This window comes from Rissa tridactyla, chromosome 4, assembly GCF_028500815.1.
Source record: "Rissa tridactyla isolate bRisTri1 chromosome 4, bRisTri1.patW.cur.20221130, whole genome shotgun sequence".
Classification (NCBI taxonomy): Eukaryota; Metazoa; Chordata; class Aves; order Charadriiformes; family Laridae; genus Rissa; species Rissa tridactyla.
In genome coordinates, this window is record NC_071469.1 from 33,068,793 (window position 1) to 33,092,060 (window position 23,268).

General features: G+C 36.3%; 1 protein-coding gene across 5 annotated transcripts in view; it reads right to left on the reverse strand.

Moving 5' to 3' along the window:
- Positions 1-23,268, reverse strand: part of AKAP6 (A-kinase anchoring protein 6) — a 292,117-nt gene that overhangs the window by 190,818 nt on the left and 78,031 nt on the right. For all 5 annotated transcript variants that reach the window (XM_054199824.1, XM_054199826.1, XM_054199825.1 and 2 more), the window contains 2 exons: positions 7,872-8,123; positions 1,045-2,820 (listed from right to left, as the gene is read on the reverse strand). In XM_054199824.1, the coding sequence (XP_054055799.1) occupies positions 1,045-2,820; positions 7,872-8,123 (2,028 nt within the window). The remainder of the gene's footprint in view (positions 1-1,044; positions 2,821-7,871; positions 8,124-23,268) is intronic.

Below are 23,268 nucleotides of genomic sequence, written 5' to 3' on the forward strand. Positions count from 1 at the left end.
AGAAGAGAAGGAGCTTTTTTTCTGACAGCCATTTTACTAAACTATATTGAGGATGGACATGAAATGTTCTGAGTAGGAGAGTTCTGCTCTACAATATCCATGAAGAAAAACCCATCAGAAAATGGAAATAAAAATTTACTATGAATGTAAGCTAATAATTACACTATTGAGATGACTAGGCCCTTATTTGATTATTTGTTGAAATTCACCTCCCTTTCCAAAGTTTATCTTTTTTCTCAAAAAGATCTCTCATAGTGTTAGCTACTGCAAATGTTTCCACTTTATAAAGAAGAGTTACTTCTGAAGAAGTGATGCCAGAAGCCAAGAATGAAATCCTATCTCATCTGAAGTTTAATGGGACAGTATATTGCCATTTTTGCTGTAGCTGTTATTGTTCTAGCATATTACACTATTAAATTGCCATTATTTAGGAAGGATTATTTAAGTTAAAAAAAAAAAAAAGAAAAAGAAAAAAATATGTTATGTTTAGTTCCACCAATACTAAAGGGAAAATAATCACTGCAAGAGAAGAGAACTGACTAAAAAAATGTGGTTATTATATATAATATGACAGGAATCAAAAAAATTATTCCTCTATTCTTGGACTAAAGTAATTCTTCTTTATAAAGAAAATAGGCGGATGATATGAAGTATAACTTCATTCAAATACAACAAATATTAATGATTTACCAATGTTTATCTTTCACTGCATTCAAAAAATGACTTATCATGTTCATGCCATCAACTTAACATGCCATGATCTTGGCAAAGAGAAGCTCTATTGATAAAATTATGTTTTCCCAAGTTTAAAGGCACCGGTGTAAGTAAAATAATGTAGGCAAATTCTGTATAGTCAGTTAAAGTTAACTGCAGTCTATTATAATTGCAGTGATCCCTGCTGTTCTCTACTTCTAGCGGTCACTAGGTGAGACTATTTTCATCATTAAAGAAAATAACAAAGCAACGCCACCCCTGCCCTCAGCCCCATCTCCATACATAGGCTTACCAAGAACACAGCAGAAGAACACAGGATTACTGCCTTACCTCAATTTTTTCCCATATGGTTTCATAATTCTCTTGATGTTGTATATCTTGCATCAGTTGATGAATTAACGCTGATTTATTTGAGGCAGAAGTCTCATTCTCAGTGGGCTGAGTCCTTTCTGACTTTTCTGCAATGTATTTTTTAATGCAGGATACAGGCATACAAAGATCTTCTTCAGAGAGAATATCGCTGAGAGGCCCAGATTCAATACTGTCACCTAAGGAGGATACTATATCACTTGAAGAGCTTGGTGAAATTCTACCCGTTTTTTTGTGCTTTTTTGTCTGGTATGTTGGATACATTTCTGAATCTGAGTTCATTTCTGACAGCTCCCAGTCATCAATGTTTTGAATAGTTTCTCTTCTGGGCTTTTGGGGAAGCAACTTTGTCAAATTTTCTAGTTTTAAAGCTAATGCTTCAGTCTGTTTAAGATGTGAAGGAAGTGCTAAATATTCATCAGATCCGTACCAGACCTCACCATCTTTACTGTTTTTTTGAGTATAGCTTGGTGTTGAGGAGAAGCTTTTATTATTCTTTCTTCTCAGTAGAAGAGGTGATGAGTCAGTAAGCTCAGAACCAGCTGAGGAAGCACTCTTTTGGCTACGCGTTGGTGAACTGAAAGGCTCGGTTTTACTTTGTGATTGCCCATTTGGGTCTCTCTGGTTACAAGAATCTGATAATGCAGAAGAATCTGTTTCTGTCTCCTCCAGAGAATAAGAGTTATGAGAAGTAATTCCATTTTGTAGAGAAGAACGTCCTCTTTTCTTGACTTGTATTGGTGGAGCCGTTTTACACACACCTCCAGGTGTTCTGACAGCTTTCACTTTCTCTGTAGTGTCATGAGACTTCTTGTGCTTTGGTTTTTCTTTACAGTTGTAGAAAGCAGACTTTCCTAGACTTCTGGAGCTGTCCTTAAAGTGTTTATTTATTGTGTAATCAATATTTCTATCACCTATTATATTTAAGCAATCATATGACTGACTAACTGCAGATGGACTGTTAGTGTAGGGTGACTGTAAAGCTAGGCAAAGCTTGGACCTGTCTGGTGGATCTAACAACGAGGGTGTACTTCTACTCATTTCATTTTTAACTATCTGAGAGATTTGCCTTTTCAGATCATTGGCTTCCACATAATCTTTAAACACATCATCTTTCAGAAATAGACCTCTTTTTGGCAATGTAGGCTGTGTAGGGGAGTCTTCATTATAGTTAAAGCAGTCTCTTATGGACCTCTTAGGAGTTGAGTTTTCACAGTGAGAGTGTTTGTTTTCACTGGTGTGCTGTGGAAGATTGCATTCTGGTTTCTTTAATGTGGAGACTGGTTTGCTGTCAGTAGGTAAAACACCATCTTCAGAGCAAGGTCCTTTAGAAAGAGAGGAGTTTGCAGAAGGAGATACTAGTGAGAGATCATGTGGCGATTTCCTGTCTTTACTTTCTTCTCCATCTTCTGCTGAAAGAGGTACATGGGTTTCTTTCTCATTTAATGCTTCGTTACACTGGGAAGCAATGGAATCAGTTGCTACTGCAAGTAAACCCACACTTGTGATAAGTCCTGGGAAGTCCTTATCCATCTCACTGTAGTTCCAGGATTCAAATGATTTTGCCTTCCCTTGGCTGGAGGTCATATCATCCAGAGCACCAAGCAAATCCTCACTAGGACTGTAGTCAGATAGCTCAAATGCAGTAATACCACAATCCAGTGACAAGTAATTTTGAGAACATTTGATGGTTAACTGTCCAGAATCATCAACTTCAGTTAAAGAGTCAAGACGGTCCTGAAACAGACAAAGAAATAGTACTTTTTTAGAAGATTAATTTTCATATACAGCACACATAAAATAAGAAACTGTCGGCTTCTATGTTTCACTGCCTAACATCTAGGAAAGCATTCATCGCTGACCTGCCTGTTTCTGCAGTACCCTGTAGATGAGCAAACCATTCTAAAGTATTTGGGAATAAAAAATGGCTGTAAACTGAAAAATACTTATCTTCAGTCTGGTGCAGCAAGTTACCTAAAAATAGCAATTCGCTTTTGTATTGGTATTCTCCTCTTTAAATTTTACTCTCAGTTCTACTTACTCTGTAGGGGGACTCGGAAATTCCACACAACAGACTCGTAGTATTTCCTGTGTTAAGAAGGAAATACTTCTCAGTATTGAGAAATTGAGGAAATACTACCTCAAACAGGAGGGAGGGGATCTTCGGGACTGCTTGTTAATCTTGTGTTCTCAGAAATCCATGCTCTTCTACAATCTTGCAGTTGACTGTCAGAATGTTTTTTTCCAAGCATCATCTAGCAATGACATTTCCTCCCATCTTTATGAGATATAGGTTGCTAACTGCATGTCACTTTTTTGTAGCATTATCAACTGAGGATTTATCTGCTGTATATTTGGGGCACAAATGGAGAACAGCTCAAGGAAAATAAACTGTAGCTGGGAATCCTAAATCTCCAGCCTGCCATGTCCCCTTGTCAGTGTCTTCTCAATGGAAGTCCTTCGAGAAACACAGACCTAGCCAGAGGAGACCATCTCAGGTGGCAAATGAGATTTTAAGATCAAATTCAAATTAACATTTACAAATAGTTGTGTGACTTATTTGAAGGACACTAAAAAAATCTGACTACATTAAGATCCAAAGGATATTTTTAGTAGAGGGTTTAATGTTCTAACATATAGACAGGTCTCGACTGTTTCCAGATCTCAGCATGTAATTTAAAACCTGAACATAGGATCAAATAATTCGGAAACAATTTCTGTTGTTATTTACACTGGTGTATGGCTTAAGTAACTCCATGAAACTATCTAGAACAAGAGAAATTGGACAAAAGAAACTGAAAAGCAGAATTAAAAATAAAAAAGCCAACATTAGCACAAGTGCTTGCAGAAACTGCTTAAAAACATCATAAAGGGCAGGAACTCGTGTTTTATGATTCTAACTTTAGACCCCTAAATCAGTATACTTGTCCTTCTACCCAGGTTTGGTTTTCATAATAGAGTTTTTTGAAGCAAACTCTTGAGTATCCACAATAGGTTCATGTCTGAATCGTTCTCTGGAGCAGCTTGTCTCACTACACTCCTAAATCCATAGTTTAAGGACCTTAGGCATCATGCCTGAAGAAGGTGCAATAACCCCACAATCTTTTCATCTCACAATAAACCACTTGGATTTTGGTCTGAACAAGAATAGTCTCAATAAAGAAGGCTATTGTTTGCCATCTTCTATAAACATATAATGTTTGAGCCTTGTATTCTGTCCACCCCACTTGCATTACTCAAAGTAAAAATATAAAAAATCCTCCAGCTAAAATTATTATTTATAAAAAAGATCAATTAGAAAGTTATTTATCAACCATAATCTGGGACACTGAAAATATATTTTATTTATCACATGCTATCCAGATGTAGAACCTATGCCACAAATTATATATTGTCAATAGTCCAGAATTAAAGGGGGAAGTTTCTATAAATCTGTCAAATTTATATTTTGGAGCTGCATTTATTAAGGAAAATAATGGCTAAACAATGATCAGTATTACAGCTGCATTTTTCTTCTAATCTCAGGAAAAGATTAGAAACTGTAAAACCACATATAAATCAAAACCCTTTCCAAGGCCCTAAGGGCCTTCATTTCTCCTGAGTAATGAGCTCCATTCCTTCGTCTCTTAAAAATGTGTTTATTAACATTAATAAAATTTACAATCACGTGCATTAAACCATCTTGCTTGGTCATTTTCCAAGCAGCCTCTTAAATGCGTGCTTCAGAGGAGCATTATTTAACGCCAATATTACAATGTTTTAATTATTTTTATTTTAGAAAAATATTACATTTAGTTATTAGCATGGCTACCAATAGGAATGCCTTAGTTCAAAAAATTTGTCCCATTTCACATAGTGATGCTGCCTGTAAAGCTCTGTAGGCTGTTTCCAATACCTTCTTGTTTTTATATTTAAACCAGCACAATTCTGCATTTTTTTTTACTCTTTCAAATGGGCTAATGTAATTCGTAAGATGATTTTTTTGTGGCTTTACCAACTGTTTCAGAACATCAGGATTCACTGTATTTAACATAGCCTTATACTGATCCTTTCCATATTTCCTGCCTTTATCAATTGTGAAATAAAATTCACAGGCTAGGTTCAGCTGGACAGAATTCAGACTGCAAAGAACTCATTTTTCTTTCCTTCTTATCTATCTCCGGGTAATTCCTGAAGGAAAAATGGTCCTTCAAAACACTAACTCTCCAAAGTTTTTTATTAAAAGAAGTATTTTCTTAATTTAGCATCTCCATCATGGCAGGCAACTTGCCTCACTGGTTCCTCTATTTCCTCCAAGCCATAAAACTTTTTGTGCCCTTTCTTGCTGGCATCTTATTCAGTATGGCACTGCTGAGACAGCCAAAAGCGCCGCTACTGCTTGCCCAGTTAATGAGCTGGGTTCCTAAACAAGCCAGTAAAGCCTGTGCTGTACACTTTCATGTTTTGGTAGCTACTCTACCACTGCTATCCCTGTTCATTATGTGCTAGATTGTGCGTGTTTATGTGTGTTACAGTTACAGTGTAAATATAGCCCTGGCAGGACTGTCGTGCTGTGACTGACGGCGTAGTCTATGCTGAGAGAGTAGTGACTATGAACAAGATGAGACTGTCTCACTGAACACGAAAGAAACCTTGGCAGGTCACTTCTTCCATGGAGCTCCTCAGTTAACATTGGCAGCCAAAGCCGCTCTTCACCATTATGCAGAAGACAGCTGACTTAAGGAGCGAGCCAAACTTTTTGTGAAATGATAGGTTCATGGACTGCGGAAAAGCATAACATTTGCTGTACCAGTTCAGATCAAATTTCCGTCTAACCCAGTGTCCTGCCTTTGCATCAGTTCTAAACACTTTCTGTTAGCTGAGTTATAAGACATGCCTATACATACACAGCCCCTCCACAAACATTTCTACCCACATTCCCAGCTTCTACCAACGAGCAGCATAGGAACTTCCTCATCTGAAGGTTATAATTCCTTCTGTCTTTGCTTAGTTTTCACATTTATTTTTTTAACTTCTTTCCACTTCGAAGTGTCCTACAGCAGTGAGCTCCAAAATTGAAGTCTTTGTTGTGTGTGAAAGTTATTGTGTGAGAAGTGATGATTTCTCAATCTTAGGAGAAAAAAATAAGCTGTCAGTCCTGGTTCATAATCCCCAAGTAGTACTGAAAATCAGGAGAATGATTCTCCAAGGAAGGGTGAAGGTTTCTAGGTTTGTTCAAACAGTCTCACTATTGACATATGCATGAAAATCCCTAATAGATAATACTTGTATCATGAGGCACTTACTAATCCCACAGTGTAGAACTGCCTGGGAAAGGATATGGGGGAAACACCAAAAAAAAAAAAAAGAAAAGGTAGATAAGAGTAGATACAATTGTCTCTACATTACATTTTAATTATTTGTTTATTTTCATCAAATAAAGCCACTACCGTTATACCCGATGAAAAGCTTGAATAAATACCTGAAGGTTAAACACTGCAGAGCAATTTCTGGGAACTTATTTAAGCATTAGAGTAGAAACTTAATATTGTGTCCCTGCCATTGCTAGCCATTAATTTTGTCAAATATTATTTATGTTTTAGTTGGGGTGGAAAAAAAGAATCACGTCAGGATATTTTGTCTTTTTTATTACCATATAAGCCCACCTGGGAACATGTTTTTTCCCCACTGAAAATAATCTATCCCTCCCCAGTCAGTCCTCCCCTCTATTGGAGGGATGTTTTTTATAGCAGGTGTAATCAGATCCAGATGGGACATTTCCCGTTTCCTAGTATCTGAATCTGCCCCTTTCTTGTGTCTTGAAATCACCATACTCATGTCATAAAATAACGACTTCACCCTAATTCACCACTCTGGATATTCAGACGAGTGGATTTCCTTCAGACTTGACAGAGAAGGTTTACCAGCAACAGCAAAGAAGTAACTGAATCTGAAGCAGGTATGTATACATCAGGAAGAGGGGGTGTGGAAGGTGGGCCTGGGCATATCTGAGCATTGATTTCAGGACCACCCACTCTGTTGTGCCAAAGACAATCATAAAACCCTACACGGAGCAGAGAAACATGCACTTTCTCTTTAAACTTGAGTGATCTGAAATTCAGGACACGTTTAGGGGTCTTCTGACTTCCTCTGTAACACAGGTCGCAGAATCTCAGTGCGTTGATCTAGAGGTCTCTTTCTGTAAATGTATCTAATCCTAACAAAAGCATTTATCCTAATCTTAGGATAATAACAGGACAAATTAAAGTCCATCCTCTCTCCTACAAAGCAATGTTGAGCTAGTCTGGAAAGTTTTGGAAAATATTGTGTTCTGCTTTAAATCAATATTGACCTAGTCTGGAAAGGTTTGGAAAACAATGTGTAAACTTCAGGTTTGTGTACGCATGAGGGAAGTGTCTAAGCTTTTAATTAAAGAATTCATTGCATGTAACAATGGAGTTTTGAATTGTATATGAACCTTAATTTCACGAGTGGCCAGACCAAGGGCTTTGGACCAGATGCACCTCCGTAAATGTGTCCAATCCTTTATGAAAAATATTTCAATCAGGAGAAAACATTGCTAGTCACTAGCGTGACACTTCTGAAAGTTGACCTTAAAGTATGTGCTTTAATTTGGTTCAGTGAGAACAGAAATCATCTGAAAACATTTAAAATACAAAATTAGCAAAATATCTAGAAGATAAGTATGCTGTCCTTAAAATTGTAATCCTAGCAATTTAAAATGTGCAACAGGGATGAGATGCTTCAAATACAGATGAAATTCTCAAAATCAAATTAAGTTACTATACCTCCTTAGTCTCTTCAGAAAAAGCTTGCAGAATATCAGTCTGCCTGGTGTAGTTTCCATTGGCGTCTTGTAGTCCCTGGAGAATACGCTCCCTCAGAACCAGAACAGAAACACGTAGTTGGTGCCAGAGTAGTTGTACTGTATGGATATCGACTATCACATTGACAGAGTAAGACAGCAGCTTCAGGGAAAACTCAGTCTCTAGTAGAGCATGAATTTGTTCAACGTGATCAGATATATCTTCACAAATATCCTGTAATGAAAAAATAAAGTAGATATTTAGCTACAGGCACGATCCTTGCATGGATCAGCTCTACTTTTCATCTACTTTTTATTAAATACAGAGCAAATTATTTCAGAGAGGAAAGATAACATAACTAATACATTCAGGTTTCTCTATTTTATTTTTTTTATTTATGGCAGTGCTACAGCAACTGAACCAGCAGCTGTCTAGTTTGGCAGGACTGCTCAGTAAGTGCAGAGACAGCATATGATAAAGAAGGATGGCACAACAAGATCACATGAATCAGAAGCAGAAAACTAACACTGTACAGTGACATATTAGAAGACAGCAACAGAAATGAAAGCTACAAGATTGCCACAAGCAGTCTCCTTCTCTTCTTCCCCCGCCCCGCTACCCCTCCAGTTAAAATGCAAAGAATCTGATCTTTGCCATCACCAACAAAATTCTTTTGGACAGAGTTTACCTTTTAATCTAGCCTCTATAGCCAAGCAGAGCAAAAGTCAGAGATAGACTCAATGTGGATAAACTATTTTTGAGATCGATTGCTGATTGAAGTGATGAGAGGGTGCTAACTTGCATAGTCTTGTTCTGGACTCAAAATTGAACAGAAGAAGATGGGTGGAGAAGGAGAAAAAGGGAAAGCAAAGAAGCTGTGAACAGTTGCGTTGAGAAAGCAGAAAAGAGGATATAAATTACCAGGTTATAAAACTAAGGTTTTGATGGGATGGTATCCTCGAAACTTAACAATTAATGTTCCAGATTTCTAAACTGTGCTGCATACAGTGTAAAATCTTCACAATCTAGTCTTAATTTTCTTTGTGAAAGGGTAAGTCACAAGACTAAAGAGTATTTTTATGCACTGAGTGAACAGCACAGCTTTGTAACTATTCTGTTTGGCAGCTATGTGTAAAAAGCATATTATAAACAAGTAAGGAAATATGATTAAAATACTGAAAAAAAATTATTGATGGATCCTAGAAGGGTTTTTTCCTACATCTGTGGCATATACTTAAAAGTGACTTAACAGCATATTTTAAATCCAACAGTTATTTCTTTAAAAAAAACAAAATATAAAGAAATTATTTTACATCAAACCTTCAGAGATGTTCTTTTAGGTAAAGGGTAGTATATGCATAACATCAATAAAAATGAGAATAAACAACTTAATTTTTATTAATTTCAAGTTTGCTATCAAAATAATTCTGTCAGACAATTACAATGAAACTGTGTGTCTCTGATGATACCCTTGTGGTTTTGTACAGCAGTAGAATAACAAGAAAATCAGTAAAGCCAATTCTTTCTAAATTAATAATACACTACAGTAATTTTTATCAGTTCAGATTTGACACCTTGACATCAGCCTAATTATTGAATATGTAATTGTATGTAACAAATTAAACCAAAATCAAATGCCTAAATAATATTAAGTAATTTTAGGACAACAGATAGCACAATGTTAGCCCTTGAAAAACTATTATGGCTGAGTACTATCAGTAGTTACTCATTTTAATAAAGTACTGACAGCTAAATCAAGTCCCCTGCAGGAGTAGCTCTCAGAAATGCCAGAGATGAGCACTAAACGTTGGCGTTTCAACAGCAGAAATTGGGGGCTGCCTGGAGAGAGAGGCAGTATCTCTTCCCCTCTATCCTCAGTCCCCTTGTTGTGACAACCAGCATCTATATCTGGGAGCACAAAACACACAGCCTCGCCTGGCAACAAGTAGGGCTGCAAGTGCTCAGGGCTTCTACTATCTACACACTTCCAGGTGAGCAACGGGATGCTCTAGTTACCAGATTACCGTGCTAATCTAATTCCGCAGACACATAGACAAAGCTAAAACTCACAGCAAAATCTTTTCAAGCTTTGGAAAAGATTGTTATTATCCATTTATCCAACGACAACTGAAACTTGACTGAAAAACACTACTGTATTACTACGTTGTTTCAAATGTTTTAAAGAATATTTTTAGTGAATCAGTTTGACTGAATTTGCGTTCACTTCTCCAGTGTTGTTCATGTCTTTTTTCCTCTTGGCCATAAAGCAGTATAATTTTAATTTCAGGGATTAAAAAATAGGTTGTTGCCCCGTAGCTGTAACTTTGTAAATTAGACTCAATCTATAGAAAAATACTTAATATATCTTCAGTTAGACTACTCATGCGAATGAACTTAAGTTTGTGTCAACCTGCAAAACAAGTTTTCATTATTTTCCAGCTTCACACACATGGTTACATGCTGAATTCAACTGCCATAACGATTCTTAGAGAGGTTGAAAACATGAAGCCATAAGAAAGCATTAGCAATGAGCAAGTGTCTTCTGACGATCATTAGATAATGTAGTGAAAATGTTGGCTAATGAATTTAGATAATTCCCTAAATCAAGAGTTCAGACCCACACTTCAAACAAGTTTTCTCTTGAGCTAGTGTTATACTAGCTACCAAAGCATCTCAAATTTCTGAAGCAGACAAACTCCAGAACACAGAAAATTTTGTACCAAAATGCAGATCCCAGCACCACTATAAGTTTGAAAGAAGCAATGTCTTGTTATAAGTTGCTCATTTTCCTCAAAAAGCAAAATCTGAAGTACTTCCAAACTACTGCAAGCATAGTAGCAGCCAAATTCTTTATGTACTAACAAGATAATTAACCGCTCTCGACAGTTTCAGTAACATGGAGAGAACCTAAGGCTGACCTCGTCCATATCCAAGTAAAGGTCACTTACTCTGTTCTTAACATAGAAGATCACCATCTCAGTCAGAAACAAAGAAAGTACCAGCTCTTAAAGGATTTAGGTTTTAGAAAGAGTGCGTGGCCAAAAGACAGGAAGCTATTTTCCGAGTGTCTGAATGAGCCAGGAAGGAAATCAGGTCCCTACATACCTTTTCATATAAACTCTGAGCTCCATTTTCTGACTTTATCGTCAGCTCCCCCTTCCTTCTGGCCTGGAATTAGTATATCATTGAACTGTCACTGTAGTCTTGTCTTTACTTTTGTGGAAGAATGCAAAGGATTTTTTCCTTTGCTGATAAGTATGTTGGCATGACGTGATATTTAGGGCTGTTGGTTTGGTGTTTTTTTTCTTCTCTTCCTATTAGATGAAAATCTGACTGAACCATTCAGGAAGTCTGATTTAATTTGCAACAGGGCCAGGCATATATTTGAAGTGAGTTAACTCCCGTATTAATAGCTCCAGCTATTCAATGTCCAGAAGTCCTGGACAAATGTCTAAAGTGCATGCACAAGTTCAACATGTCCAATTCATATACGACATATATGCTGTGCAGCCCACCTGCACGTGCACAGACAAGAGTAGGTTGGATTCACTGTGTGCTTACAGGGTGGTAGAGTCAATGCAACAATCTCACTGAACGTGCACTAACCACTTGTGTGATAGCTAGCAGTTGACCAGCAGTCCTTGATATGTCAGTCTTCGCATGCCTGGCACATGGTCATACATCAGTCTGTCGGGTATTTCTTGAAAAAAATCACAAGTTTTTTTGAACTTGAAAAAAATCATTTCTTGAAAAAAATCATAAGGAGCCATAAGTTGACATTCCTGCATCACATAACGTTGTTTTGGTGGGTGACTTCTGTTTCATCTGAGTCTGTAGCCATTCTCAAAAGAACTGGATTTCATTTCACCAAAGGCCAGGTTCCTGGATAAAATGGATTAGACCTGGGTTTGCAGGAAGTCCATCTTACATAGAGTTTGGAAAAAAGAATTTAGGCCCTATGGATATCCCCTTTCCTTGTTTTTTAGCTATCGTATGATGACGGGAAAGTGAAGGCTGCACAAAGGACAGAAGAACAGTTGTGTAAAGCCTAATGCCAGCTCCTTATCAAGAGAACGTGATTACGAAGGAATGATTGCTTTTGCCATATAAGTTAATGCTGATTTGTCCTCAGCAGAAAGCATTTATAAAGCTGCAGCTAATTTACTTGCATTTTTTCTTTACACTTACCTGACATAAAGGAGCATATTTTAGAGGAAACAATATATTGTCAAATCTAGTTGGCATTATCTAGTATAACATTTTCTTACTACTGTACTTGCTGTCTAGATTTACATATAATTCAGCAAAATGAAATAATCATATCTAGCACAACTAGCTGTGAAGTTAATAATTTTCTGTAATAATTAATGCAGTTCAAATACAGCACTAAAATGTCACATTACGTTAAGTTCCCAATTTTACTGCGGCTCAATATCAATACGTGGTATAACATGGCCTCATTGTCCTCATTCTTCCTAACTCCTTGTAGGTGATTTAGCATTAGATAGAGCAAAACCAGAAGAACATTGTCACGTGACCTTTTTACACTTTGTCATTATAAATAAAGAACAGCAATATCACAAGATAGGACCTCAATACCATCATGAGTGCCAGTTGCTCTTGCCAGAAGTGGCAGGTAGATAAAATAAATTGTGTACACAGCATTTATCTATTGGCATCTATTTCTAAATATGCATAGTTCCAGGCCAATGGCAATAACACGCAGCCTACGAACACAAGCATGGAAATCCTTCCCCATTTTATCAGTACAGAGTTTCCTATTAGAAGCTATTATAGCCTGATTTTTGGAAAGCACCATTTCCAAAACAACTTTTTGTTATCATTGATCTCACACATCCACTAGGCATTTTCATTTTCATGCAGTTTCATAGCGGTGTTAAGGTAAAGATTTGTCATCCTCTCATGGGCTATCCTGTAGCACTGGCTGTGGAATTTCTTAGGCTACAGGGGTTGTATCCATTTGGCTGCCAACTGCCCACTTCACTCAGTCTTCCAGACAGCTGATCCTGTAATTTGCAGCTGCCGAATCCATCATCCTGCTCATAGCCTTCCACGTCAACTAAAATAGCCTGAACTGCAAACACCGCAGTAGACAAAGAAAAAGTGCATAAACAAACCCTCAAGAGTCAATGAAAACTAAGCTTTGATGATGACTTTAAAAAATATTTTTTCACTGCTCTTCAAGAAATTCTGTTAAGATGTACATGAAACTACTGAAAGATGAAAGGTTGCAATATGTTGCTTTAGAGGTAATATCAGTGACAGAGAAGCTATACTGCAGATTTCTATTCTTTGATCTCACAGTAAAACCTCAGCAGGACAAACAGATTGCCATTGAGTTTTATGACTACTGTACATGTAAAACAAAATCTATGATTTAAGGAAATGTCTATCTATTTGGTCTTTCCTTTTAAGGCATTTTAATTTGTCAGAAGAGAAAAGTTCCAATCAGAATGTACAAATTCCTCTCTTCAGAAAAAAATCAGAGTATCTGCCAAAGAATTTTCAGATTTTTTTTTAAATGTACTTGAAAATTATGAATTCTCACTCTCTGCACAGCTTTTTTATGCTTATACATAAAGATCGCAAAAGAGAGGGGTTTTTATTGCTAAACAAATGAAGATTTCAGCTTTCTGAAAGCTATTTTTCCTTTAAAATGCACTCTGACTTCTCAAAGAGAAATAGTTTTTCATCTCTACCTACATGTACCTCCAAACAGTGTTATAACAAGGATAAAATTGTTTTCTTCAATTTTGGATTATTGGTCAAACCTTAAGAGCAAATGCTACTCACATATTTTTTTTTGCAGATATTTTTAAGTAAACGACTAAGTCAAAATAACAATACATGAAAAATCCAGAGTTTGACTAAGCAAATTCAACTGCCATGGAAAGCTCTAGACTCACTGCAAGTCACAAATTTGTCAGAAAGTGAGTTGGAGTGCTAAAGCACTGTAGCTGGTATCACTGTGGCATTCAGTGGCTAAGGGAAATTAATACATTTTACCAGGTGAAGAATGCAAAAGGCAGCAGGAAAAGAGCTACCAGGAGGGCTCTGAGATCGCTGACTCTGCCTTACGCTGACACCGACAGCTCGGAAACACGTTGGTCCTCAAAATAAGCTTCTCCACTCTTCCCCCATGATAATACACATACTACTGATAGTAACTTTTTCTGGTGCACCATCCTTTTCTCCACATTATTCTCTTTCCCAGCTTGGTTTTTATTTTGATTAAATTACTTTCTTATAAGTGAGTGACATTTTCATCATTTCAAAATTCCAGTAAGTAATCTTCATTTTACCTTTTGCTAAAATTCTCAGAAACTTGTTAGAATATGGGAAAGCTTTTAATCTGACAGAAGTGTTTTCCCCGTAGAACAATATTTTGCTTTTTTCTTCTTTTTTTCTTTGAGAGCCCCATTTTCAAACAGTTTTCTACAATGGAAATTTTCAGGTATTACAGGAACCTAGCTGTCTTGACAGACTTGCAGGAAAAGATGATCCACTTTCTCTTGTGCAAACATTGCTATTACAAAATTCTCAAAAAAGTTTTGAAAATAAATATCCAGTTTGGTGAACTCTAAGTAGGCATGTTTCTACTGTATTCTGTTATCTCAGGATAACATAAGTAACATAAGTAACATGAGTTACATTCTTATATCCCTGTACTTCAAAAAAATGTGAAATAGATGTCAAATCACCAGTTCTTTCACAGTGTTGCTAAAATAGTAATGGTTTGTCTGGTATTGTAACAGACACAGAGCTGCTCTATAATAATTTATTAGTAGTTTATGTGACATGTTTTATTAGGGTGTTTCTTGTGCAAGTGTATTGGTTGACTATTAATCTGTAAGGAAAGTGAGTGAGAAGAAAGGAAAAAGGGAGTAAGGCAGGATATCACTTGCTAAGCACTTCAAGCTAAGTAATAATGCCTGAAATGTTAATTGTGAAGCTCCTGTCTCAGGATTCCAGCAACTTGCATTTGTTTTGCCATATGGACCATTGCTGGTGTCAAAGGATCAAACATACTGTGAAGAAGCAAAAGGATCCTTTTGTCCAGAAGCAGGGCAGTTGCTGCTGGAAGCTATTCCAGCTCACTTCCAGGACCAGCTGCAGTGCCTTACAAATCTAGGCCAGCTTGTACATTTTCTACAGGAGGTGATGGCTGCAGAGAAGAGAGACTACTTTCAAATGTTTATTTCCCCTATTATTTTAATCAGTACTTCAATGTAAAAAGGCTTTCTGGTCACAGCATTCACCACAGGCCAGATTCTTAAATGCAAGTAAGTATTTAGTCCACCCAAGAAGCTTCAGATATGCGATGGGATGGAACTGAGGAACCACAGAAGAAGTTATGGCAGTAAAATGAGGCATCTCAGAACTGTACTAAAAGAGTATAATGTAAACTAATCTGGGCCAGACATTTCTGCGATATTTCTCACATCAGTAAAATTGATGCATGAATTTCATTTGTTTAAGAAACCACATATACAAACTGAATATGGCAACTAATTTGGCATGGGAAGTGATGTGCCATCTGCAGGTCAATGATGCTTTCATATTCCTGAACTTCTACTGGTTCCACTGTGTAATGTGCCTAAAGTGACAACCTGAAAACCCTTTCAAATGTTAAGAATAAGAAATATATTCTTGTACACCCCATAATCAGCCAAGCCCACAATGTTCAGAGACTTTGACTATTAAAGTTACACTGTACAAAATTTCTTCAATGAGTAACCATGCAACTTTTCATTTATCTTACTTTAAGCGTGTTAAAGCATACTGATCTTTATAAAGGCCTAACTTTCTAAATTTTTAAAAAATAGTGTGTAAAAAATTTAAAACTTGATAGAAAAAGTCATATTTATGCTCACTGAAATCTGGTTTTGTACTGCACCCTGGAAGACAGTGTTGCACAGGTACTCTAAAGCAGTTTTTCATGCAAGAAGATAGATGTTATTGAACTGTGCAATACAGTAGCAGGTTCTGACCAAAAAAAAGGAAAAATACCAAAACTCAAAGCCATATGAAAATTCAGTCAAGCAACTGGTAGTAGAGGCAAGTTTTTAAAAACAGCAACCATTTTTTAAAAGCCTGTTCATTGGACAACGATAATAACATATATCTTTATCTTGCACTTATCATTTAAGATCACAAAGAAATGAGAAAAAATGATAAGGTAGCTTTATACTAAGCATACTCATCATGTACTATATATTCATATCTACTGAAACGGCAGAGTGAAGACTCATTAAAACATCCTTTAATACCTTATAGATCTCTTCACACAACTCTCTACTTTTTCTGCAATAATGGAAGTATGTAGGACATATTTTGCGTCTGTCTAGATAACTACCTTTGCTTCTTATTTTTTTATTCTCTCTACTCAGCACTTTCTTGCATTCTGCAAACCATATATACTAAATGGAAGTTAAAGGCATTTCTATCAAGTTTAAATTAACGCATGCAAATGAAAATTGAGGATGCAAATGGAAGCACTTTTTGCACACAGTGAATATATACACTGCTGTAGTTCAAACAACCTGTTCTTGGTAGCCTGGCCAGGACTAGGCAAGTTTTGACCTCAGCTTCGATAGTAGTTAAGTGGGTATGAGGAAACGCATTCCATCATTTCATGCAAGACGTATAAAAATTGAATGTGTTAAACAATCGTGTCAGCTACATGGAAGCAGAAAGAAGGCCACTCTATTATTTGTTCTAAACTTTCATCATTTGCTCTACAATATAAGATAACTAGCAGAATTCAATGCTAATGCACCAATAGTTCAGTAATTTTCCAGCAAAATGGTTATCCTTTTGAAAACAGTGAGTTTTCAAAGCTTCTACTTTTGTGGCAGCAAAACTATTACTCTGACAGCTCAGCTTTGTATATGTCACACTCTTATTCTCTCCTCATTTTTAGTTTGAAGAAGATTTGGAATTACTCTTGATAGGGAACAAGAAAATTTCAAATATTCTTTAAGTCTTCTGCAGGGCTGTAGGATCTTTGTTGTCTGAGCTGTTTTCTGATGAGCCGATCTCTTTTTATTGTTTATACAAGAAAGTAGGTGCATTTATCTTAAAAGATTTTTCAGTTTATAGACTTCTTCAGAAAGAAAACGTCTTAATAAATGCAATAGGCTTATTTAAGGTCTTCGGTGGAGATCAGCTACTCTTGAAGAAAGGAGTTCAGATGAAAGAGAAAAATTTCTTGAAGAAAAAGAAGTCTCATTCTTGAAATAACGAAGTTTCAAATAAACAAAGTGTAACCTCACATAAACAGCACAAAGTATTTTAGGCAGCAATAAACTACTGAAATGTAAGACATCAAAATAAATAAATAAAAGGAACCGCAAGTTCACACAGGAGAAAAATTCAGTCCTTTTGCACAGACATGCAGAACACAAGAGAAAAATTTTAACCAAAATGTTTTGACTAGCTCAAGCCAAAGAATGCTAACCTCATTTGCTCTCTTTGATTTAAGCTTAGTGGCTATAACAGAATTTGATGAAAGATGGTGAGATTCTACTCTCATGTCAAATGCCCAATATGGTGACTGTGCTCTCCTTTCCTTTCTGGAACAGGTCAGAAGTGACGAACTACCATCTGTGCCAAGTTTTCTATAATGAAAATTGATAGCATGATAGGAAGTTTTCAAAATAAGTAGCTGTTTTATATCAGTGCAGCTAAGCCTCCAAGAGCTTCTGCCATCCGTCATTGTTAAGGACAGCAAAAAGGACACAAACTCTCTTGTTCTTTATTAGCAGACTTTGTTCTATTAGCACTGATGTTCTCTTTTATGTTGTTCAATGAAAGCTAACATTTAATCCGTGAACCCTTACGGGGATCACTGAGATTTTTTTGCTTGGTTCAGAAACATGGAAACGAAGCCTTATAGTCTATCTTGCATGCTGCTTGCTGTTCCTGACCTTCCTGCCCTCTTTCCAGAACGACAAGTGTTCAAGTCAGCTGGAAAGCTCTTGTAGATCCTCCAGTAAGTTATTAACAATTACAAAGCACTCCAAGCATGTGGAGGCACTTCCAGTAGTCTGAAACAGCAACCACCTACTCAGTGTACCAGGAGGCCTGTTCCACACTGGATATCACTCTCTCTCTTGTAAGAGTCAGGGTTAGAATATATGTCAGTGTTAGTTAAAAAACCAACCAAACAAAAACCACCTATGTTTGCTACATCTCTGTAAGAACAATTTGAAAGATTGGTAGAAAGCTTAAATTACTATTTCGCAAACTTAGTCTTAAGTGAATGAAGAAATAAAAGAGAAAATTTTAGAAAAATTTAAAAAGTTAGAAGACTGACTCTTAAAGACATGTAAAATGTACAGATTTTTTATTCTAATTTCACTTCTGAAAGTGCACATGGAATTTCTTGATTTATGTATGGAAAGAGCTCTTCTAGCATGCAAATCAAACCCTATATTATGATTCCAAATTAGACAATATGTTTGAAATCATTCCTAATTGGTTTATGATAGGTACAACGTAGGCCATAGAGAATATTCCTGTGGGGTTTGGCCTCGAATGTAATAAAGACAAAACGAAACAAAAAGCTTAATTTATATCCAGAGAAGGAAGAATATGGTTGGGGTTTTGCACGCTTTTTTGAGAAGGAACATAGTGGAGACTAAATTGGAAGCCTGGAATTATGGGACTGGCTTGAAATCCAAAGCTAACTGAACCATCCAAACTACTTTAATTGGCCTTTGGCAAGTATCAAAATGCTTACATGAGACTTCACATATAAAACCAATTAAGATACATTATCTAGTAGTTTATACTCTCTGGTTATTTCCAGATCCTGCTGTCATCCCACGTGTAGCTCTTGGTTAATACAGATGTATTTTTAAAAGTTTGTGTATGGTATCTTCTTTTAAAATAAAACCATATCCATAATATCCTTGATTTTTTTATTTAGATGTAAAGACGATACTCTATAAACAGCAAATGATCAAAACTCAGATTTTATAACATATATGCAGTACTTTAATCACGAATACTTCTAGCATAATCTAGTAAAAAATGCCATATCCAATGGACACAATGAAGCACTTATTTCCAATTAAATTGGCTCTAAGGAACCTAAAATTCAGTGTCATTAATAATAGATGCTTGTTCTGGCTGCTTATAAGATTAGAGTGCCAGACATTAGCATTTTAATACTGTATTTAGAACTAAATATTTAATTTAAAATCAGACATAATATTACAGATAAAACTACTTGAATACACTGTAATTGTAATTTAGAAACATGTTACGAGACTGTAGACCATATTCCAACAGCATATTCATATACAGCATATTCCAATGTGACGTCTGAGAAGTCAGCTTCTCCTCTAGCAGGATAATTCTCCTAATTGTGCCGGGTTTAGCTTTACAAGGGAACTTTCCAGTGTAAAGCACTGACAGACTTAATGGCTGTTAAGATGTTGATGCTGCTTGAGAAAGTACTCGTGCACTACACAGTAGGACTGAAGTGCCTTGAAAGAAGCAGGAAATGAGCAGTGCTTATTTAAATATTTATTCATTTATATATACACAGATATATATAGGCAAATATATTTATTACATGTTGCTAACTCGAATAAGATCCTTGATTTATAAAGCACTTCCTAGTCAGTGTTGTTCACATCTTTAAGAAAGCACGACGGCATGATATGTGGTTTTGGTTGAGATAAACTGTTTCTTATGCTGACACAGAAAAGAATGGTTTTATCTACGAACAGCCTTGGATTTCTTTATGTGCCGTTTTATTTTCTCGCTATACGGAGATAAGTTATAAATTATCTTTGTCTAGACACTAACTTTCAGGAACAAGCGTAACTCTTACCACTGTGAGAAAAAGCAAGGTTGTTGCCATGCCTGGGCTTGTAAAATAACCCTTTGAAATTCAAGAGCTGAACTTGTCTGTGTGGAAGTTAATGAACCAAAGTGACTCCAAGCTTCAGATGCATATTTGTGTATTTTATTTTCTTGTATATATTTTTATTTCCTGCAAAAACAGTCATCATCATCAATTTAGCCTTGAATTGAATACTGAATTTACACACAGTCAAATCTTTCATCTTTCTCAGATAATAATATTCACAAGAAATGGCATAGGATCCCTGTGGCAGCCTGAATGACAGGCAGGGAAGAAGGAAAGGTAAGAAGCACATCAAACTGCAAGCATTCATATTTCCATATTCTTCTTGGAACAACTGAGCTGGGCCTGTAGAGACCTAGCTTTGCTCACAAGCTTTCCTCCGCGACAAGGTGGCTATACTGCTGCTGGACTGGACGTGACCCTGGAAATACAGTAACTGTACTCTCATGGTGTCATGCTTGAGCTTATATCCCTGCCAAAGCCTGACTCACTCCACCTAGCAGGGGTAGCTGGACTAAGTCTCCACCTCTTGCCCAGGTAATATAAAATGCCCGTGGACAATGAGGGACTGTCTAACTCTGGTAGGCTAAAGACAGCGTTACTGCGTGACAATCTTGGAAAGAAAAACATTTGCAGCAGGCCTGACCACAAAACTGTGACTTCTATTCTGGAACTGATAACAAGGAAGACACACTCCCGAACACCCTGAAAGCCTACGTTCTTAGGGGATTCTGTAGCTTTTATATCTTCAACACATTTCAACTCTACAATATATTTCTATGCAGGTCATCTTCTACCAAAACAGCAAAACCATTAAGCTGCAGAAAAAGCAAAAAACTGCAACTCTTTCTTGACAAGCCAGTAGGATATCAGCCAATCCTGGCATAATAACTGGGAAGTTTGAGTAAAATGGAAGGAGTATTGGTATTTTAAAATAATATTTTCATTTTTATTGCACTCTTACATATTGAGATCTTTTCACAGAGACTTTTTCAGCACTTCATCAAGAGTTTTGAGAGAAACTGAGTCACACTGAGACAATAGGAAACTTGGTCAGCTGAGAAATTCTTGAAATAGTATTGATAACAGCAAGTCTGTTAAACCTAATATATATATATATTCCCTTTACATCCATTCTCTTAAAATTCTAGCACTGCCTATAATTCAATATCCTGTCCTGCAAAAATACATTAACCAAACACTAATATGTTAAGTAGAACATTATGACTTCTTTTATCCATTACTATAAATAGACTTCCAGCAGGAAGACATCCTAAAACCCATACCAACTGTTTAGCTCTCGTAATAAAGGGCTGGGGGAGGCCATAGGTCACAATGAAGAGAGCAGTGTCTCATTCTGAGATGGAAGCATGAGCACGAAGGAAGACAAAATTGCTCGTTGTAATGAACCTTTTCCAAAACATTAGCCATACCTTCTTTTGAAGCTCACAGTGTGAAGAACTTCCAAAATCTACCATTACTGTTTATATTTCGTTATGTCTTAGACAATTTCAAATGGATTTAGGAGCATCAAAATAATTCAAAAATCTCTCCTGAAGATGTTTTCAATTTGAATTAATAGAAAAATACAGTATGAAAACTCTGTTTTGCAGACTTAAAATAAAATTCAAGTAATAATCAAAACTGAACTTGACTCTACACTTCCTGATTTTGTCTCTGAGGTGAGCATACCACAAAAAAAAAAAGTAAATCAGCAAAAATACTAATTTCTGAGAAAGTTTATTCACTTACCAGTACAGACAATAGATATGGGAAAGGCAAATACTGTAGCAGCTAAGTTGATCTCTGACTCATTCAAGGCAATCAAGGCTACAGATGTGACAACAAATGAAACATAAATAGAGGCAAAGGGATTAAGAAAACAAATTAAAAAAAATGAACCCCTAATTGGCAAAGACTGTGAGTAATAGCAAGCAGTTTGCATGCAGGGAGACAGCTCTCCAGAATGAACCCAAGAGTGCCGAATGTTGCTAAACAGCAGATTCACTTCAAAATCACACTCTCAACCCAAACTGAAATGGTAATATAGACATACACATGGAAGAGCAAAAAGATCTTTCTAGTTCTTCTTATATGGAGCAGAAAGAATTCAGACTCCTACTTTACTGATACACTTCAATATCTGAAACAGCATTCAGAGAAGGATAAGAAATGGAGCTATAATATTTATGTAATAAGCATCTACTCCACTTAGCCTAGTGTTAAGCACGTATAGCTGTAGCAGAATTTTCCATTCCTTGATCTTTCTGAGCTTTAAATGAAACTTTCACAAATAGCACTTTGCAGAAAAATACGGCAATGACTGCTATTACAGAGAGGAAGGTCCTAACTTGCTTAGCCAGCAAAATCTAAACAAAAGCATTTGCCCACTGGTGCATTGGCAGTTGAAGAGCAAAAGTAAAAACCTTTTAAAAGTCAATGAGAAATTCCTACCCATAATCTATGCCTGATTCCTATTCTTCTGTCACCTTGTACAAACTATACATCAGTCAACAATTTTCCATCCAGTGCCAACTTTTGCTTCAAGGAAGTCAAAAGGCTTTATCATCTTAATCCAGTGCAAATCTTTGCAGAAAAAAGTCTTGGCTAACCAAAAAATTCCTGAACTTTTCCTGTAGACACAATTTCAAAAGAATGAATAATTTTGCGGAGAGAACAGACACTTTTGAGCAGTCTAAGCATATTCCTCAGGACACAGCAGACACACAACTTTGTAGGTGAGAACAAAAACAAAATGAAGGGCCTTTGAAAAGGGTACAGCTCACAGAATATTTTGAAAATTGCCTCCTAAACTAATGCAACTGTGATAAGCATCAGAGTATTCATGTCACATTCAGTCTCTCTATGAAGAACTACAGAATTTATTAAGTTTCTAATAAAGATATTAAAATCTAGATATAATGATGAAGCTCCATGTTTTCTATTACTTACGTTATTTTCAGTCTGTTGGTTTCCCGAGCCTTTACTAAACACATCTCTTTACAATATAGGTCAAAGTTTTAGCCAAAGTAATGTAATTGTAATCTTACAGTGTCTATTTCTAATTATACTGCGACCTATAAAAAGTTAGCTGAGTAATGTCTCAGAGAATAGAGAAGATTAAGCATTAAGTTTCACCTTGACACACACAAAAAAAATATAATCTCCCCATCAAAACATGGGACTAAGAGCTTTACACACAACAAACATCTTTTTTACCTTCAAAAGTGAAAGATTCAAATTGCTTAAGCCTAAAATTGTGATTGCAGAAACTTTACATTATGTAGAACAGGGAGTGAAAGAGACTAAACAAGCTTTTCTCAATACTCAGAAATCTACATCCACAGGGAAAAAGATCTGTCCATTTTGCAAGTTAGATTTACAGTGTGCAGGAAATGCAATGTATTATTTCAAATCAAACACATTTGAGTCATGCAATACTTCTAAAGAAGTTCAAAACTAGCTGATGAAAAAAAA